This window comes from Poecilia mexicana, unplaced genomic scaffold, assembly GCF_051168715.1.
Source record: "Poecilia mexicana isolate PSO_F unplaced genomic scaffold, ASM5116871v1 scaffold_9, whole genome shotgun sequence".
NCBI classification, from domain to species: domain Eukaryota; kingdom Metazoa; phylum Chordata; class Actinopteri; order Cyprinodontiformes; family Poeciliidae; genus Poecilia; species Poecilia mexicana.
In genome coordinates this window covers 21,613,132-21,633,221 of record NW_028263378.1, presented here as the reverse complement: position 1 = coordinate 21,633,221, position 20,090 = coordinate 21,613,132, and the positions used below count along the sequence as shown (strand labels likewise).

Below are 20,090 nucleotides of genomic sequence, written 5' to 3'. Positions count from 1 at the left end.
AAGACTTGAAAATTGCCATTCCCTGACATGATCCGTCCGATCTGTCTGAATTTGAGCTATTTTGCACACAAGAGTGGATTAACAGATGTGAAAACCTGCAACTGATCCGTGTTAAAGGCACTTTCACTGCAGAATGAACACAAATGCCCACCATACGTTCTAGACTTCTGTTTCTAAAATATATCGAAAACCTTTTACGCTCCACGATTACGCAGTACCTTGTGTTGATTGATCGCATACATTTCAAATAAACTGCACATTGAAGTTTTACTGTCATAAAACATGAAAAGGTTCAAGGAGCTTTAAAACTTTTGCAAGGTACTGTGCCTGCACCATCAAACCCGTAACTGAAATGTCTGTTTTTGGATACTTTGATTGGTTGTAGGTCTCTTAAAAACCCACTGAGTTTGGCCTCTCAACAAGCCTCAGCTGGAGCCAGTAATGGTTACAATGTTTCTCTTGGCAGGGACGGTCTTCATCTCTTCGTGCTACAGATTATAGAAACATATAATTAACTAAGGTAATATGAGAATTCAAATAAAAGTATGCTTTTAAAAGCATGCCCGTTCAGACTGCTGATTGCCATGCAGAGTTTATGTCCGCGTCTGTCATGCGTGCAATCTGCACATTATGATCAATGAAAAACGTTATATGCTTGTAGAGAAATATTTCAAGCACATGCCAGCTGGCATAACACCAGATTTATGAAAATAATTGTACCTTTTGTTTCTCGATGTTTCCTGGCTCGAGCACAGCAGTTACTTCCAACCCTACAGTCAATCAGGTGTATCCAATCTGAGAGGAACCAGAAAAAAAGAAAGAAAATAATCTGGGGAAGGAGTGGCGTAGCAGGAAATTAGTGTAAAAAACAAGAGCTCTGCAAATCCTGGTTTCCTGTTTTGGGGGAAGGCAGGAGCTCGTTTGGGCCCTGCGTTACAGAGACCCCATTGTGAGCAAGTGTGTTGTTGAGTAGGGAGGTGGGCTCCACAGGGCCAAATGCAGGGGCAATTTTTGCTCAGTTCTGAATCCCCTAACCCACCTGCCCCTCCCTATGAGGGAAAGCTAGCTAGTAAAAAAAGCAGAAAAAGGAAACTGTAAAAATAAACGAGCGAGGGCCTCAGCGAGAGACGGCAACCAGACAGGAAATGACACGCGGGATAGGAATGGTCTCCAGTGATCTCTGTCAGCAGCCAAGGTGCAAGTTAATACCAGGTACTTATTAGAAACAAACTGGTCTGAAATCAAGAGAAAGGTATGTTTAAAGTAAAGATTTGATCCCCTAATTGTTATTTCTTTTTCTTGAATAATCATCAGCAGGAAACTCTTGATTCCACTCCTTGTTTAATACTTAATCTTTATTTAACCAGGTGAGACGTCTGAGAACTGGACCATTCACAGCGTGGACCTCGGCAGCCTGGCGATAATGAGCGGCCACTGCTTAGTTCCAGTGCTTTTTCCCGGCTCCCTCCTGGCCCAAAGGCTCAAACAATGTCCGCTCTCCAGGCCCTGCTGCTGGCCTTCTGATAATAGAGCACTCCACGTCTCCATTAAAACCCTCCCGCTGCCGTACAAGCACATGGCTCCTCTGTGGGGCTGCATGGGGCCCAGGTGCTCATCCCCTGCACACCCGCAGAGTGGCGACTCTTCAGAACAGCCGGAGGAACAGCTCCATTGATCAGGGGGAGTTTATGAGGAATGAAGAGAGACAAAAAAAAGGACATTCTTAATTGCAGCCTCAGATGTCAGACAATTGTTCCTTTTTTGGTGGGGAGGGAGCTCGAGTCTGTCACAGTAAAGTTAGACAGACTACATTTGGAGAATTGGATAGTGCACTGCACTTTGGAGTCCATAATCTAATCCGCTCACGGTCATAATTCAACAACAACAATGAAAAATGTTGCTTCTGAGGAGCACAGTAGAAGAAAAAAAAATATAAAGCTACATTTATTTCTAGGATCTTAACAAAGATTTATTCACTTTCAGCAGTAACAAGGCTTTACAGTAACTCTTCTCTCTGCGTTTGTCCTCTCGCTCGATGACAACTGTTGTCATCGGTGTCAAGGCTGCTGAGCTTTGAAGCTGTTGTCAGGGAGAGCGAAAGCCAACTCTGGAGGGAGTAGACACAAGTCATCGCCTCTGTTTGAGGTGAAACCTGGAGCTAAAGTTATTGCAGGTTTAAAATAAGGCTGGAAACAAATCAGAAGTGTACAGTTGAGTGTTAAGGCTCAGTCGCTGAGGCTCTGGGTGGACTGAGATGGTGACACATGAGCCTCACGTCCTGCTGGCTCGGTGGGAGCTCCTCCACATTCCCCAGCTTGGTGATAAGAGAGTGCAATGAATCAGAGATGGTTAGCTATTGTTACCCAGTAGATCCATGCACAAACGATTTTTCACCCATTTATTCAAACAGGAAATACATATCTGGGATGTGTTTATATGTCTTCACCCGCATCCTAGGGAGAGATACACCAACCAGAGCTTTCCTGAGCTTTACTTTGGTAAAGCTTTCTCTTGCCAATACAAATTTTAGCAGGTTTCTCCTAAAGACCTATAATTAAGAGCTCTTAAAACATTTTCCGTCTAGCCTGGCCAGTTAATAACGAGCGACATTAGCAGCAATGACTCATCGAAGAGCTGTCACTATGGAGTTGTTTCACTAACATTTTAAGACAAGGCCAGAGTTATTCAATATCTGACATTTTAATCTGGCTTTACAATCTGATGTTAGCAAGTAGAGCTAGCATTACCAAAATGGCACTCCCTGTATGAGAGTGTACCTTAATTCTGTGATTTTTAAAAAGTCTGCCATCCTTTCCACATATAGTCAGTCTGTAAATAATCAAACAGAGCACTACTGCTACACTCAGTTAAGTCTTTCTGTTATTTATTGAAAGTCTTGCTCTCTCTCACTTTCTCACAGCCTGAAGAAACTCATGCAGACATGACACGTTTTGTGTTGGAAGCCATTTTGAACACCTCACTGATGCTAAAAGTCAATAACTTTAAGCTGAATTCTCACAGTAAGCGTGTTGTAGATGCTGCAGCCAGACGGCATTTGGTATGATGCATTTGTTGAGTGAGTAAAAGTTTGGACGCTGTGGTTTCTGACTAGTCACAGGTCAGCTCCCAATAAAGCAGAAAATTGACCGATTCTACTCATCAGTTCATTTTTTAATGCATCACCACTAGATAGTGTTAAATGGTTCACTTTCAGAAACTTGCTGTGTGACAGACAGCTGGTAACATCGTGTTGCTTTGTACACCTCTGGTTTCTACAGATCTGCGATAACCCGATTGCGTGTTTTATATGCTGTTTTGTTGTGGCCTGTTAGATCCCGAAGCCAAGTTTGAGCTTCTACGCACAACAATGACCGTGCAGAACGACTCGTGATTAAAAAAAGACTTCTCTCAACATAACAAAACCAGACTGGTTTACATCTGCATTGTGCGTACATGTTTAAGTGATGATGGGATCATTTGAGCATTGTCTTTCAACCTCCAATATTCTGATGTTTCATTGCGGTGCAGCGCAATCTATCGCTCCCTCACTCCATGTTGTACAAGCTGTCCAAGTTTCCTCAGATGGGCAGGGATGAAAGGAAAACCCGTGCTGTGATCTTGTAAACCCAAGATTTGAATTCTCCTCGGAAAGCAGAAATATCTTTTGACAAATGAAGAAAGAGACCTCAGGCTAAAACCAGCAGCTCAGTTGGATACACAGGTCTACGTCAGTAAATCCCCGATTTACAGCAAAACATGTTCACTTTGCTGTGTGGTCTTGTTAGGCCACACTATTTTTAGCAAAACCTTCATCTTTGTCTTTTGACTTTTGTGCACTAAAGTGTAGAATGACAAATTTGTTGCAAGGATAAAACTTCTAAATTTAAACCAGTTTGAAAACAAAAACTATTTTTCGAAAATAACATTTTGGATTCGTGATGATGAGGACTTAAGCATTTTAACGCCATCCAAAAACATACATGTTAGATGAAGGACTAAGAAAGTGTACAAACTTGATGGATGAAATTTTGATATATTCATCCTAAATTATCATTTAAAATAAACTAATTCTCTTTCCCTTTTTGCTCTGCACAGAGTCCCACATTTTCTCATTAGTTAGAACATTCACCAAAAATCTACATAAAACAAATAATCAAGTGGCATTACACAAATACAAAATAGGCTGATAAAATAATCCCCTTATAACCAGATGAAAGCAAATTAACTCATGCTAACTACAGTTTCAGTACGGCAGCAGCAGTAGTGCAAACGGGGTTTATTAAAAGAATATGAACATTTTAATTGTTCATCTTGTTGAAAGCAAAATATCAATCTCCTCGCTAAATCTGAGCTGGTTTTCGACATACACAGTCATAGTTGTAGCATCGTTATCATCAAATGGGAAACTTGGATTGAAATGCATGGAGGCCAGCATTACCACAGCAAACGCTTACATTTTTATATCTGTGAAAGGGACAGACAGAGAGAAAGTGAGAGAGAGAGACAGAGAGAGAAACACCTCAGGGAGAGGAAATGGTGAGCAATGCCTCACCTTTCAACGCCACGCTAATGAGGCCAGCGACACACAAACAGGAAGCTGGAGCTTTGTTCTCCTGCTGTCCAGGTCAACAAATCCAACTGACACACTGAAAAAAAAAAGTATATTCAGAGTAAGACGATTAGCACATAAACTGTAACAGATCCATAAACACTTGAAAGTATTTATATTTATCTTTACCATGTTTTTGTAAATTATTGGATGCATATGTGCCAGCCTTTATGAAAATAATGATTTCCTCACATCCTGTCTGAGACGGTGCTTGGCTGTGCTCTATCCAACACAATGCCTTGGTTTGAGTCCAGAAAGCTTCTGCCCCATCATTAGAACCTCTCTTCTGTCTGTAATCATATGAGAAAGGGCTTAGAAAGATCTTGGACCAGGACAAAACCAATAATCTGTTGAGCGGAGCACCACCACAAAAAATGTTGTAGTTTTTTTTTTTTTTTTGCTGGAAGCTATTTTCTAAAACAATTTCCCTTACCCTAGTTTGCCCAAAAAAGCTCATCTCCTGGAAAATGGACTGAGCAGCGGTTAGGAGATGCCTGAGGGTTTGAACTGCATGAGGCGGCGTGGTCAAGAACAGCAATCACAGATAATCATTGTTGGAAAAGTGCCCCAAAAGTCCCATGAGGACTTCCATACTACTGAGCCATTGTGGTTAAAAAAGAAAAAGACAAAACAGCAACATTACAGATCTTTTTTTTTGTTTGTTTGTTTTTTTTTGTAAAAAATAACTCCTGTATCAGCTCCAGAAGAAACTCTCATGTCCTGTGGATACATATCCATCCCCATAATTCAGCTCTGCTGCTTCCACTGAGTCATTAAAGTCTTTGGCTCCAAACATAAGCAGGTTGGTTGGTAACATCTGGCTGAGTAGACTGACAAATAGTTCGGAAAGTGAAACGAGAGAAGGGTGTAGATAACAGCAGTAGATAACATGAAATGAAACATCCAGAAGGAGATAAAGATATCCATATCATTAAGCCTGCTGTGATAAAAACACTTTTAAAAGGGAAAATGTGTATAAAAATCCTACTGTGTAATATTAACATAATATTTCCCTAAGACAGATATTATAATAGATATTATATTATATTATATTATATTATATTATATTATATTATATTATATTATATTATATTAATATTATAACAGATAATATAATTTTTCTTTCTTTTTCAGTTGTTTCCACTGTGGTCAATGCAGAGCACAGTGGAAATTAGAAATGATTGTAATAATTCATACAGCAAACATTTATATGTGTTTACAGTTGTGTTCAAAATAACAGCAACATGTTTAAAAAGGCTAACGATAGCTTTTACTCCCAAACACATGAATGATTTGCAAACGTTGCACTGGCTGCTCCAAATCAAAACATGAAGAAGAAAAAATGAATTTCTTCAATCAATCTATTTATAATAGCAAGTGAGGAAAAAGAAATATTGGGATGTTCAAAATGTAGCATTTTTCTTTACAAATGCTACATTTGTAAATTATTTACAAGTGTAGCATTTGTAAATGCTACATTTACCCAAAATGTAAATTCTACATTTACAAATGTAGCATTTACAAATGCTACAGTTCTGTGCTACATTTGTATGTTATGCTACCTTTGTAACATGTGTATGTTACAAATGTAGCTACGAATGCTACATTTACAGATGCTAACTCGTCAAATTGCTCGACCAGTTAGCTTTCTAGTAGCCCTACCTAACTAATATTTAGCTGTGTAGACACTGTTTCTGAAAAGTGCTTTCTATGAACTTTATTTTGTTCACCAAAAGACAATATTGTTGTGTATGATACACTAGGTCAAATAAAATAATATCCAAGCAGAGATAGCACATAGCAACGTTTATTTTCGAACGGGGAACTTCAACTTCTTCTTTACAGGTCCAGCTCACATCTCTTGTGCACAGCAACAGCGCCACCAATGGCGATTTTTTATATTGCTTTTATCTTCACATTACAACCAAACAGCGTCCAACACATAGGAGCATTGTCATACCAAAAGTGTGTAACAATCTTGAATCTAGAGGTTCATTCTTTTCTGTGTCTGGAACACCACAAATATGTCCTGTATTAAACTGATCACTGATGCCAATGTGCATCAGGTCCAACATCACGATGCCTGAGCCGTCGTGTACGGCGGCTTGTACACACTGTCCACAAACATCACTTCAATCATTTGCTCCATTTTGCTTTAAACCAGTAAACTGTGACCTCTTCAGCTCAACGTGTGTTTTCAACATTTGGACTTTGTAGGGGGCTTTTGTCTAGAACTTGGCTTCATATTGACATAATTAAATGTTTCAGTGCTCACAGATAACTTTACACCACAATGACCTGATCACTCTTCAGTTGATCATCTAATCGTTGCCAATTTGGCTCTTCTTCAGTCCCTAGAATGACAGTTTTTTGTTTTTATTTATTTTAATATTTGTCATATCAGTTTCCATTTTGGAGGACTCGATATAATTTCACCTCAATGTCTGCTAATTTTTGAACTTGTTCACGTATTTTCTCTTCTGTAACCAACTTTTTGGTCAGCATGCGCTGTTCTTCTGGACAATGTCTGCAATTATCCATTTTAAACAGATTTTCATAGCGGATGGCACAATAACGAGCATGTAGAACATTTGCTGTCATCATCTTTCAATAAAACATGTGGTGTTTCACATGATCGATTACCTCACATATAAAACTCCACACTATCAGTCTTTTAATCACGACTCTTTCAATTTGTCAGTCCGTTTCACATAATCAGCAGTCTCCATGTCATGACTGTTGCATCTCTTGGTTTTGTATTACTCTATAATGTCTACCAGCAACAGTGATTGATCTGGTTGGTGATGCTGGACTGCTGTTACTTTGAACACAGCTGCATAAAGACCATAAAAAGAAAAATGGCCTGCATCAGGTCCAACAAAAGTTCTTGAGAGAAGCAGCTTGAAGACAAACAAACCAGCACTCTATTAAGGGATTTAAAAGCTCTCCATGGCTCTCATGTTTCTCTGTACAGCTGTTGCACCAAAACACTTCAACTTTGTGATCTGTGCAGAGGTCGTGTAAATCAAAGCAGTGGTGAATGGAAGCAGCAGAAAGTATCATTTTTCTACACCTAATTAGTCTGTGCTTTGCTCTTTATGGCTGAACTGCGATTCAGCAGTGAAACAGTCAAAACACTTATCTGGAAACGCTGTCCTTCATCCCACTGAAACTTTAATTCTACAGATACATTTTTTTCACACATCTTTTGAACCTAAAAAGCCACTTCACAGTCGTTTGCATGTTGAAAGGGAAGTCAAGATGCAGATAACCATCATTTGCCTCAGACAGAACACAAAAAACAAGACAATGTTGCAACTAACCTATGGGGTTAAACATGCAGAAGTACATTTGGAGGGGAGTGTTTATTGATTTAATGTGTTTGACCTGGCATTCCTCGGCGACATGGATGTCTTCAGACATTCTGTACTCGCAGAGGACACATAAAGTAAAAGCATGTCAAATTGACACATTTTCTTTTGAGGAACTTAATGTTCGCAACATCTGTGGTTCCCCTGATAGACGGGCTGCTGACTCACTGCTCAAGCTATCTGTTGTCCAAGCAGTAGGAACTCGGTTGTGTTCTTGTCCCTTAGCAGCATTTTTTTTTTTTTTTTGATGCTCCTTCCCTTGAAACTGATTCAAATTGTTTTAATAATCCTGGGGGAAAAGGTCTAGTAAACCCAGAAAGTATCCATCTTTAAATATTTACTTTCAAAAAGTCTACTAACTTTCCCTTCATATAGGATTCAATGTGAGTGCTCCCTCTCCGTGTTTCCAATAAACTGACAGGAATCCACTAATAGTAAACTTGTTAAAGGTCCTTTGTAATAATACATAGAAAGGTGTTTAAACCAACTAGAAATGGCACTTACTGCTAAGTACATAATGTAATGATTCATACTTGAAATTTGTTTGCACCATAAATGGGCTTCATGTAATCCTTTACTTGCATGTTCAACATTTTAACCCAAGATGTGTGAACTGACTGCTCTCCAGAAATGGTGCTCAGACATATAATAAAAACCTGAACATTTTGCATGCAGATTAAAAGCAAAACAGAGAATCTTTGTGATTATTATCTCTACATGCACACACCAACATTTCTCTTTTTTCCCCCGTTTCCAGGGATCTGAAGCACAACCTAATCAGCACCATCATGCCCGGAGCCTTCCAAGGCCTGTCTGAGCTTCGGAAGCTGTGAGTAGACGTAGTAACATCCCTCAAAGTGTGATTACGCACAGAGCAACAAACGCGCAAGTGTAAATTAATGAAAACTCCTTTTCTATCCGGAAGTCAGTAGCTGAGTTAAACAGATATTAATTCTTTTGGCAGCTACAGATGTTATAAAACAACTGCTATGTTCAGTTTAAGCCTGAATTTTTCATTCGACATCAGTAAAAACCATCAGATGTCATCCCTGCGGATTGATGTGGAAAACATCAGGGCTACTCCGAGCCTCCTCACAAGGCACTCAATGTGACAAGCCAGCCTTGTGCAGCAGCTTGCTGCTCACGTCTTGTATCTCTGTTACTGCGACGCTTGGTTGTGGCGTGGGTCGAAAGTGTTTGTCTGCGCCACGCCACATGAGTCCTCGTCCCTCCTCCCTCCTCCTTCTTCTTGTATTTTCCCTGCGAGGTCTGGGGCTTCTCAAAACAAACAGGGGGAGATAAACACATGCTCTGGACAGCTCTCTGCTGGGTAGTGTCAGAGGTGCAGCAGAGCAGATCCCTCTCTGGCTTCAGCTATACATCACACTCAGGGGTGGACTGTAGAACAGGGGCCCCTGCTTTACCCTGCTGATGATAAAGCTTCGGTCGGGTCCTTCGGGGTCCTAATAAGGGAGATGTGAACTACGATTCTACGATTCTGAAATTGAAGTTTGCATACTGCTGTGGTCTGAGCCGACACAGAAGAGGGCCGGCCCAGTTCAGCTGCATGTCAAATGGACATGTAATATAGCATCTGGGGGCAATGAATGAGTCAAGACACAACAATCTGTTGCCAAGGAGATATTCATTTGATAATAGCTAACACATTCTTTTGTTCTTTCACACGTTTAGCGACCTGTCCAACAACCGCATCGGCTGCCTGACCACAGACATGTTCCTGGGACTGACCAACCTCACCAAGCTGTAAGACATAGACCCATCAGCTACACTGAAATGTGTTCAACTTTGACTTGCTGTTGAGGTAACAAGAGAGCTTGTTCATGCCTAATCTATGTTTTTACAGAAACCTCTCTGGCAACATCATCTCAACCCTGGATCCAGGCGTGTTTGAGGAGCTGCCTTCCCTCAAACAAGTGTGAGCAAAAAAAAAAGTGACTTAATTAAACTCAATTCCTCAGGAGGGCAGTCAAACTTTTCCACTTTTTACATGTTACAACCACAAAAGTTGATATGTTTTCTTAGAATTGGATGTGAAAGAGCACATAAAGTAGTGTACAATTGTGAATTTGAAGGAAAAGTGTACACTTTTTACATGTTTTACATTTTTCACAGTGTAGCATGTAAAGTGTATGCACTAAGTTCTAACACATGAACAATCTCAGTTGCTCAGAATTGTTATTTTCTAGAATTAGAATAAAACAAGTCCTGGAAAAGAAAAATGCAGAGACTTTTACTTATAATGTTGCAAAAAGTCGAAAAAGCCCATAAAAAATTAAATACTTCTGCTAAGAACTGTAGAAAATCTAAGACAGTTTGTAGTTTTTATCAGCTAAAACATGCATTTGTTTCATTTCATTTCCACGCTTTTCCATGAGTTTAACCAGAGGTAGAATTCACATGACTCTTTTTTTTTTTTTTTTTTTTTTTTAATGAATGGTTTTTCCCTCCGCAGAAACTTCGTGTCAGACTACTTGTCCTGTGACTGTGGGCTGCGTTGGATGCCGAGCTTCCTCCGCAGCAGCTCGGTGCGTGTGGGAGAAGATACCCTGTGCGCCTTCCCGAGGACCTTGAGGGGAAAGCCCCTGCGAGGCCTGAGAGAAAGCCAGCTAAGCTGTGGTGAGTTCCTGGCTTCACTGAGGCGCAGGAATGAGGCGGGTTACCGCTTTAGTTCAGAGAGCATTACCATGCAAATGACTGTCACTCTGTAATGAAGCTCAAGACCATCTTTTCACAAGTTTCAGCAATGCTTTGTTGGCATCCATCCCTGTGGGTTACTTTAACTGTCTGCTGCTGTCTGCGTCCGGTTGGCTGCTGCTGAAAAGCAAATTCATAGCACAGTTCTTTGCAGTACTATTCATACTGCTAGAACTTTTGCTAATCTTTGTCACACGGCAATCACAAACTTCATTGCAATTGATTCTGATTTAAGTAATAGACTTACACAAAGTAGTCTGGAACTGAGACATGAAAGAAAAACGATACGTGTCAATTTGAACAATAAAGTTGTGGGAGGGTTGGAAAAAACAATCTGAAACGTATGGCTAGCATTTTTTTGCCCCTCAGCCCCTTTATTGCCCACAAAAATAACCTATGGTATTCTGCAAGCTGCAGAATAGCTTGTCACAGGGGAAACTTGTCACAGATGAATCCTAAGAATATAGGCAAGAGCTACAATTGAAATGTTTAGGAATGATTTAGATCAGGGCCTAGTCAAAGTTCAGATATGATATGGTGTTTGTAAGATCCTTTTCTTTCCACCTCACAGCTATGCACTGCATTGTATTGTTCTATCACCTAAAATTTCAAGAGGATACAATAAAGCTTTGGTTGCCTAGTCCAAAGGCTAAAAATATGTTTTTCAAATGTAGTGTAGCTAATCTGGGCACATTTAACTGAAGGTGGGCAGTGAGACAGCAGCCACCTTTCCTCTGTAATAGCTAACCACATGTCCTTTAACACTTTGCTGCTCAGACGGTCCACTGGAGCTGCACACCCTGTCGCTGCTGCCGTCCCAGCGTCAGGTGGTCTTCAGAGGCGACCGGCTGCCATTCCACTGCACTGCTGCCTTGATGGACAAGCTCACCAGCATACACTGGCGTCACAATGGTCAAGTAGTGACATCTGACCCCGACAGAGGCGTCCAGCTGGAGGATAGCGTGGTGCATGATTGCACCTTCATCACCAGGTACAGTATCTGCTCCTCTTTGAGAACCTGTCTATGATGTGTTGTCCAAGTAAGAGGGAAAAAAAGCACCAGTCGTTTAAAACAATCTGTTTGCATTCAGCGAGCTCATATTATCCAACGTTCACGTGGAGGCAAGTGGAGAGTGGGAGTGTGTGGTCACTACTGGGCGGGGCAATGCCTCGCGCACTGTTGAAATCGTAGTGCTGGAGAACAGCGCCTCCTTCTGCCCAGAAGATAAAGTTCTAAACAACCGCGGCGAGTTCCGGTTAGTTGTCATGACAGTGGTTTACTTTGAGTAGATTTGAGTTTCAGCATTTCACTGAAAGCTTTATTTTTTTTATTGTTCCGCAGGTGGCCAAGAACTCTGGCCGGCATCACCTCCCACCAGTACTGTCTGCAGCTCCGTTACCCCTCCTTGTCTGTGGAGGGGGTAACGGAGCAGAAAAAGGCCTCCCGATACTGTGACCGGTCCGGAAAGTGGCACGAGGGCGACTACTCCAACTGCCAGTACACCAACGGCATCACTCGTGTCTTGCATACCTTCATTTTGGTCGGTAACGCCGTCGATGCCACCGTACGCCGACTCACGGCCTGGCAACAAAACTCACCCTGTTTTACGTCTCCATTTTAGACACCCATAAACGCGTCCAACGCCGTCACCGTGGCCCATCAGGTGCGGACATACACGCTGGAAGTGGCTGGCTTCACTGACTCTGTAGATGTGCTGTATATTGCCCAGATAATGGAGAAGTTCATGGAATACGTCAGGCAGCTGCGAGAGGTGAGAACATTTTCAAAGTTCACTCTCTTTAGCGATGCACTCATATTGTTTTGAGATGCGATTTCTGATTGGATCTTTCTTTAAGAACTAAGCAAAATTATAATTCTCTAATTCCCTTTTTTTACCACAAAGTATACAATTTTCTCAACAAGACCCAACTGAAATCAACACTAGCAGCAAACTTTTAAAACTACGCGTCCTTTTGACTTTAATAGATAAAATATTTTTTTCAAGGCTAATGATTTCATCCTTTTAGATGATGAATAACAAATTGTGTTTGCTGTAGTTGTCGGAGGTGATCGTTGATATGGGCAGCAACCTGATGCAGGTGGACGACCAGATCCTTGCTCTTGCTCAGAGAGAGAAAAGAGCGTGCAGCTCCATCGTCTACTCTCTGGAAACTTTAGCCTGGCCTCAGTTACACGGTGGAGCACAAGACTTCTCTGTGGTACGTAAGAATTTTGATCTAAAGTTGTATCTGTTTCCGTGACACACATATTTCTTGTACTTCTGCAATAGCAAAATTGTAGGGCGCTCATGAAAATATTAAATTATTTTTGGTGATCTAATTTGCCCGTGTGATAAAACAAAGCCATGGAGTGGTTGTGTAAATCGTCTCATTTCGACGGACATAACATTTTGTGGAGTGTCTCTTTTCACTAATATTCAAATTGATTTTTGAAGGTGTCTAAGAACATCGTGATGGAAGCTCACCTGATCCGACCCGCGCACTTCACCGGTATAACCTGCACCGCATATTACCACCGCGAGTTGCCAACAGGACGGCCAGGAGTGGAGACGTCGGAGTCTGCACCTCAGCAACTCCTTCATTTCCGCTGCAGCACTGGCTCCCATAACGTCTCCCTCACCAACTTCCCCTTGAAGGTGAGGCTTTTCCTCCTGCCGCTCCATTAGCAACCAAACGTATCTCTTTGTGTGAAGCCATAATCATGGACTTTATTTACTAAAATCTCCCTGCTGTTTTTGTTCTTTTCTTCAGAATTCTGTAGCTCTCGCTTCTGTGACTGTTCCAGCCACTTTGTTTCCCCCGGATGCTGCTGCGGACTGCAAGCTGCAGTTTGTGGCTTTCCGAACGGGAAGCTTTTTTCCTCTACTGCCAAACTCAAGCAACGCCGTTGAACAATCTCGCAGACGAAGTGTCAACACTCCTGTCATCTTTGTAGGCCTTGGTAATAAAAAAAAAAGACAACTATTTGTTTTCATTTTGCTATGACAAAATATCTTAAAGCTCTCTTTGATCTGTAGTCAATGAGATCCTTAATCCTCATAAGGACTAAACAACTTAGTAGTCAAGAAGTTTGTGTTGTCAAATACCAAAAATCTGATAATTAGATATTGAACATATTCCTTTTTAGGTCTCACAAATTGCACCAAGTGCTACTAATCAAATGTTGCACTTGTTGCATCTTACAGACTCGATACCTAAACACTTCTGTTGCAAAAACAAAATTACATAAATAACTTTAGATCTGGGTAAAAGTGCACGGACCCTTGCCTTTTTCTGGCAATCTGTGCCTTTGTTTGAACTCTTTGCAGTCAAGACAAAGGCTGTTTTTATACTTAAAAACAGAGAAAAATCTGTGTAGTTTTATGTTGACAAATATCTCCCACTCTGTGACAGACGGCTGCACCATGTGGAACTATTCTGATCACATCTGGGTATCCCTGCGCCACTTGACCCCGGGCACCGACGCAGTGGCAGCCCAGTGGAGCCACACAGAACCAGGGAAACTGGGAGGCTGGACCCAGCAAGGCTGCCAGCTTGTTCACACTGACAGCAGCACTTCACTGATGCGCTGCTCTGTGCTCGGCAACTATGCGGTGCTGCAGGTAAAGGAAGCGCACTCAGTTAATTCAGGGTGACTGTGACAGATTGTTGATGAAAACTTAACCCAGTTCGTTTTCAATTCCTCTCCAGGAAGTTCCCACCTTCCCCAACTCCAGCTTAGTCTCTGTGAGGGTGCTCCACCCTGTGGTCTACGCATGCACTGCAGTGCTGCTTCTTTGCCTCTTCACCATCATCATTACGCACATACTACACCACAGGTAGTGTGTTGGTCGAACTTCCTGCTACCGCTGGCCATTTGCTGCTTCTTTCTAATAATTTTCTCTCCTGTATGTTTTCTACAGTTCCATACAGATATCAAGAAAAAGTTGGCACACTCTGCTGAACACCTGTTTCCACATCGCCATGACATCGGCTATTTATGCAGGAGGCATAAGCCTAACCAGCTATCCTCTTGTCTGTCAGGCAGTATGTTTTACCTCGCGGTGCTATTTTTAACTGCTTGCACGTCATGCTTCACATCCAGTCACACTGCTGCTGTATGTGACAGGTGGGCATCGCTCTTCACTACTCCTCTCTGTCAACACTGCTGTGGATTGGGGTCAGCGCCAGGGTCATTTACAAAGAGGCCGTGTGGAGAACGCCCCGGCAGACGGAAGGAGAGTCTTCCCCTCCACCTACTCAGCGACCTATGCTCAGGTCAGTGAGCAAGCCACCGCAATCCCGTACTCACCTCCTGCACCATGACAGCATTGTGTGCCGTCCATATGGTTTTTTACTTTAGACAGTTGGAGAAGTTCCTATGCTCGACCACCCAAACTGCCATCCCATAAAGGCAGTCATTGTGCGCGATAACCATAGTCCTTCTGATTTAGAAAGGGAGGAGGGAGACCGACCAAGTACAGCTGTGAGGCAAGAAAAAGACATGCGACCGGATAATTTTAGAGATGTGGGCAGGAAGAATTTGTGACACCAACAGAACAGAAACTGTGGGAGTTGTCATAAACTGAAGTTGGGTGATTCAAAGACTGCACTGTCTTCATCACAATTTCCCTCTGTTCCCCAACCCTTTTTTTTTTTCCTTTGCCTGTGATCTTAAAACTGCAGTTGTGCACTGTGCCCCTGACCTCACTGGATCTCCAGTCAGTGCCTTTGTTGTCCACAGAACCAAATGGGTCAGGAGGTGATAAATCAATGACTTCTGGCATGCGCTCTGACCCTTTTCCCTTTTGACTGTCTGTTTGGTAATAGTGTAGTGGATTGCGTAGCTCAAAAACTCAAAAATGAACAATATCAATATTTTAGGTCAACGTATACCACTTAGTCCCAATAAGTGGTGCTAGTTTCGCCCATGCAGGACGCCCTTATATCAGTGGGTGAAGAAAAAAAAATAAAATTACATGGCAGTTGTGTGTCAAACAACCTTCCCAATTTTCAGTGGCAGGTGGGCGCCCCCTGTTTCCACAGTGTAAGGATTGTAAGAAAGCATTATCATTTAGGTAATGATGCTGAAGAAGGCCTTTTATTAACAAAGTCTGAGTTGAAAGGCTATTTCAGTGCTTTGAAAGACTATGGACTGCATGTGGTAATCTAATTAAAAATGTAAAGTACTTACACAAGGATTTATTAGATCACAATTTCAGATTCACGAGATTCTGTTTATGTACATCTTCATTTACATATATGAAACGTCAAAAGGGAAGAGCTCTTTCAGAGTCAACATTGATGCGAAGTTCCCACTGCTTATTTTGGAATACATCATCTTGGTTTATTAAAGTTCAGAAACTGTGCTCACAGCATTTCTCTTTGTATTTTCAGGTTCTATTTAATAGCCGATGGAGTTCCTCTCATCATTTGTGGAATCACTGCAGCTGTCAACGTCAACAACTATGGAGACAATAGCCCTTAGTATGTCAATTGCTGTTTTATCCTCTAGAAATGTGATCTTTTGACTTTGTTTTGTTTTGCTTGGTGCAGCTTTGACTTATTCAGCGTTAAATACACAAAGAAATTCTTGTTTTGCATTGACCATCCTTTCCTCTTTTTTTTCAGCTGCTGGCTGATCTGGCGCTCAAGTCTAGGATCTTTCTTTGTCCCTGCTGGTTTAGTGGTGTTGGTGACCTGGATTTATTTCCTGTGCACTGTGCTTCGCCTGAGGCACCGTGTGTCCAAAGAATGCACAGGAACCACCCTGTCCTCTCCTGGGACAGAGGGCCATCCTGCACTGGCAGGAAGCACCAGCCTGCTCTCCACAGACTCAGCAGGGAGACCTATAACCCCAGCCGCCCCTCCAGAGGATCAGTACTCGCTGAAGACACAGTTTTCTATACTGGTAGCCACCCACTTCCTGTTCGCAGCTCTTTGGTGTTGTGGAGCCATGGCAGTGTGGCTAACAGGGCGCGCAAGCTTGCTGTTCAGCTGTCTCTATGGGATAGTCGCCACAGTTTTAGGGGTGTTTCTGGTGGTGCACCACTGCTTTCGACGCCGTGACGTGCAGACGTCGTGGCTGGGCTGCTGCCCAGGTTATCGTCGCTCCCATCCGATGTCCACTTACACAAACACTTGCACCACTGTAAGTGGAGTGCAGACATCGGAGCAAGGATCCCAGCTCTTCATCAACTGCCATCCACCCGCTGACTCTCACAACTCGTCCTCAGCCAGGTCATCGTCCACGCCGAGCGGGATCAGCAGCGTCGGACCTGGGCCGTGCAAGCTCACAAACCTGTTGCAGGTGGCACAGGACAATCCCAGCAACGCTTCAAGAGTCCCTACAAGCAACAACACGAGCACCAGTACAGACAACATCACAAAGCCGACAAACAATGTCCTTCCCTCCATAAACTCTTCGGCCCCGGTACATCCCCAGAGAAAAAAAGTGAGTAGCAGAACTAAACAAGGGAGTAGTCAACATTATCATCGAGGTGAGGGCAGAGGTCACTACCGCCTGAAAGCTCTGAGGACTGCTGGAGGGGGCAGTCTTGGTGCTTTAGGGCCGACAGGTTCGGAGCACCTCAACTCCTCGCATGCTTTTTACAAGCAGGCCACAAGTGAGAACGGCAGCATCCACCACAGTCTCTCAGAGAACCAGGCCACCCTGCTGACCAACGGAAAGCGAGTGGGGGAGTCGGCAGCCACCAGCCCCTCTGAGGGGAGCGACGGGGGCAGCAGCGGGAGCCGCAAACCCTTCCCTCTGCCGCCCTCTGCTGCCAGCAGAGTGGCCATGCACAGCAATCAAAGACGATGCTCCAGCAGAGACAACTTGAAAGTGGCAGCATCTGCAGAGCGAGAAACTAAGCGCTGCTCCTATCCTTTGAACTGTGTCGCCAACACCGTGCCCGGGGCTGCTGCCCCAAACGGCACCCTGAAAATCTCGGTGCTCGAGCTTGAGCAGGACATGAGTGGCACGGACCAATCCCAGAGTTCTGTTGGAATGAAAACTGGTTTGTGGAAAAGTGAAACCACAGTATAAAATTTTGGGTGAACTTGTATGCATGACCTTAATGAAATGACCGGGTTGTGTTTTAACGTCCACTTAACAATTATATAATTTAAGATATAATATCATGAAGGCATCCAGGACCCTAAACTGGTACGTTTGCCTCTGTAGCTTTGTAAGTTTGATGTGAAATATTAAGGCAGTTTCTGTTATTGACATGTTCGAGCATACACATTTATTTTAATCACTTTACAAAAGAATGTGTAAAAGATATTTTAATTTGGCATTTGATGTTGTATTTGGATGCCTCATGAAAGCTTTATTGTTTTAGTTGTAAATTTTCTATGCATTTGAACTATAGCATAAAATGGAGTGCAAAGCCGTCTGTTTCCAAAGCACATGTATATGCATTTAATCTGAAGGAAACCTTTGACACTTATGTTAATGTATGTGCTCATGTATGCACTTGTTTGCAGTGTGGTTGTGTGTAAGTATGTGGTGTGGGTGGGTGTGTGTGTGTGTGTGTGTGTGGATGTGTGTGTGCGTGTGTGTGTGTGTGTGTGGGGGTGTGTGTGTGTGTGTGCGTATGTGTGTATGTGCACACACATAAAGAGAGCTGTGTATGGGTGTTGTACGATCTCAGAGTGAATTAAAAGTGTGGGATATTTGACAATAGTTGAAGTTACCTGTTTTCTGATAACATTCCTTTATTTATGATTTGAGAAGAAAACAATATACAGTGCCTTACAAAGGTATTCCACGTCATAAATATTCTCAGAACTTTTCACATTGAATAAAATACAAGGGTGTTTTTTATTCTGTAGGAATGAACAGGATAAAATACAAAGGCGTATTTTATTCACCTTTGCACATGATAGACATGCTAACTACTGTAGCTTACCGTGTGACATGAGATCAAAGGAGTGCAATTCGATTGGCTAAAAGCTACATGATTTGATCTAGTAATGATTACTTTGGCTTGTTTCACCAAGCCTCCACAGGTAATATTTATGAAGGGAAATTTGAAGAAAAAACAAACAAAAAATCGATAGGATAAAAGATCAGTGTTCTAGATTTAATGTCCAATGAGACTATGTGTCTTCCATTTAATTTGTGTTGGTCTGTCAGATAAAATAGCATTTAAATTTTGGTTTGTGCTTGTGACAAGACAAAATGTGAAATGTTCAAGAATATACAAGCCACTCTATGAAGGGAAAAAGAGTTATTCTCAAATGTATTGACAACTTTTACTTTCGACAAAGACTTTTTCCCCCCTCAACTATGTTGGACTCACTGCTCTGATAGCAACAAAACATTTGAGACTGAAAGTTTTCCAAACACAAAAATCGAACTTTATTTCACATATATAAATTTGTTTTTACTAAGTCCTTTTCAATTAGTTTTCACAAAGTACTTGTCCATATAAGTATATGTACAACAAACACAGACGTGCTTCTATTTTTAGTATGTTTAGGAAATAACCCAAACAGGAAAAACCATGCCTGCCTACAACACTGTAAAATTTTCCATTGTTTTATGGGTAAGGTCTTACAGTTTGCTAATCTTGGCTGTTTCAACATGCTCCTGGTGATGAATGATTTGTGGGTAAAATGACTTCAGTCCAAACCAGGATGTGACTGTGAGTCATACCTCTCGTGGCAAACTAATTTAAACTCCTAAACAGATCCGTTTTACTCACATGTCTATTTGAATTAAGTTGTCCTGTAGGTTTAATCACTGCCACCTTATGAATATTTAATTGACTTCAATATTTAACTGTCTTCAAAACAAGTTTAAGTTCCAGTCAGAAGTTTGCATACAATACACTGCTCAACACTATGATCACATTCATTATGTGCTTTTAACAATGCATTGAAAGATAAGGTTGGTATTGAAGCATAACATTTTTCAATTGATTTTAAAAGCAAGAATTGAGTTTGCACATTTAAATATATTGTCGATTTTCTCTAATCCATAGAGAGACAAAATTATACATTCGAGGTGAATTTTAGACATAATAATTACATGTGCAGTAGAACAAATGTCCTCTGGCAAGTTTCATAGAGTACACTTTTTCTAGCCATCAACAAGGTCCTGACAAAATTCTATTACTCTTTTTAATCAGAAATAGTGGAACTCCTTTAAGTTTCCTCTTTTTTTGTGGTACAGATCTGACTTTTAACCAGTTTGTTTTATTGTCCTGCTGGAGCTCACAATTGTGTCCATGTATTAGATCTTTCCTACTTCCTTTTCTTTTTATAATGCACTAGCAAAGCAGAGCCTCAGCATGATCCTACTCTACTGTGCCTGGTTGGTAGAGTGTATTCAGATTTCAAGTCTCACCTTGAGTTATTTAAAAATAATTCTTGCAACTGAGTCT

General features: G+C 41.8%; 1 protein-coding gene across 1 annotated transcript in view; it reads left to right on the top strand.

The window, feature by feature from the left end:
* Positions 1-18,383, top strand: part of adgra2 (adhesion G protein-coupled receptor A2) — a 49,308-nt gene extending 30,925 nt beyond the window's left edge. Inside the window, exons 3-19 of the mRNA XM_014982298.2 lie at positions 8,738-8,809; positions 9,673-9,744; positions 9,845-9,916; positions 10,454-10,617; positions 11,473-11,686; positions 11,787-11,951; positions 12,038-12,236; positions 12,318-12,467; positions 12,754-12,915; positions 13,152-13,352; positions 13,468-13,657; positions 14,110-14,318; positions 14,407-14,534; positions 14,619-14,742; positions 14,825-14,973; positions 16,093-16,182; positions 16,327-18,383. Of these exons, the coding sequence (XP_014837784.2) occupies positions 8,738-8,809; positions 9,673-9,744; positions 9,845-9,916; positions 10,454-10,617; positions 11,473-11,686; positions 11,787-11,951; positions 12,038-12,236; positions 12,318-12,467; positions 12,754-12,915; positions 13,152-13,352; positions 13,468-13,657; positions 14,110-14,318; positions 14,407-14,534; positions 14,619-14,742; positions 14,825-14,973; positions 16,093-16,182; positions 16,327-17,743 (3,778 nt within the window). The 3' untranslated portion in view covers positions 17,744-18,383. The remainder of the gene's footprint in view (positions 1-8,737; positions 8,810-9,672; positions 9,745-9,844; positions 9,917-10,453; positions 10,618-11,472; positions 11,687-11,786; positions 11,952-12,037; positions 12,237-12,317; positions 12,468-12,753; positions 12,916-13,151; positions 13,353-13,467; positions 13,658-14,109; positions 14,319-14,406; positions 14,535-14,618; positions 14,743-14,824; positions 14,974-16,092; positions 16,183-16,326) is intronic.
* Positions 18,384-20,090: the final 1,707 nt, after the last annotated feature.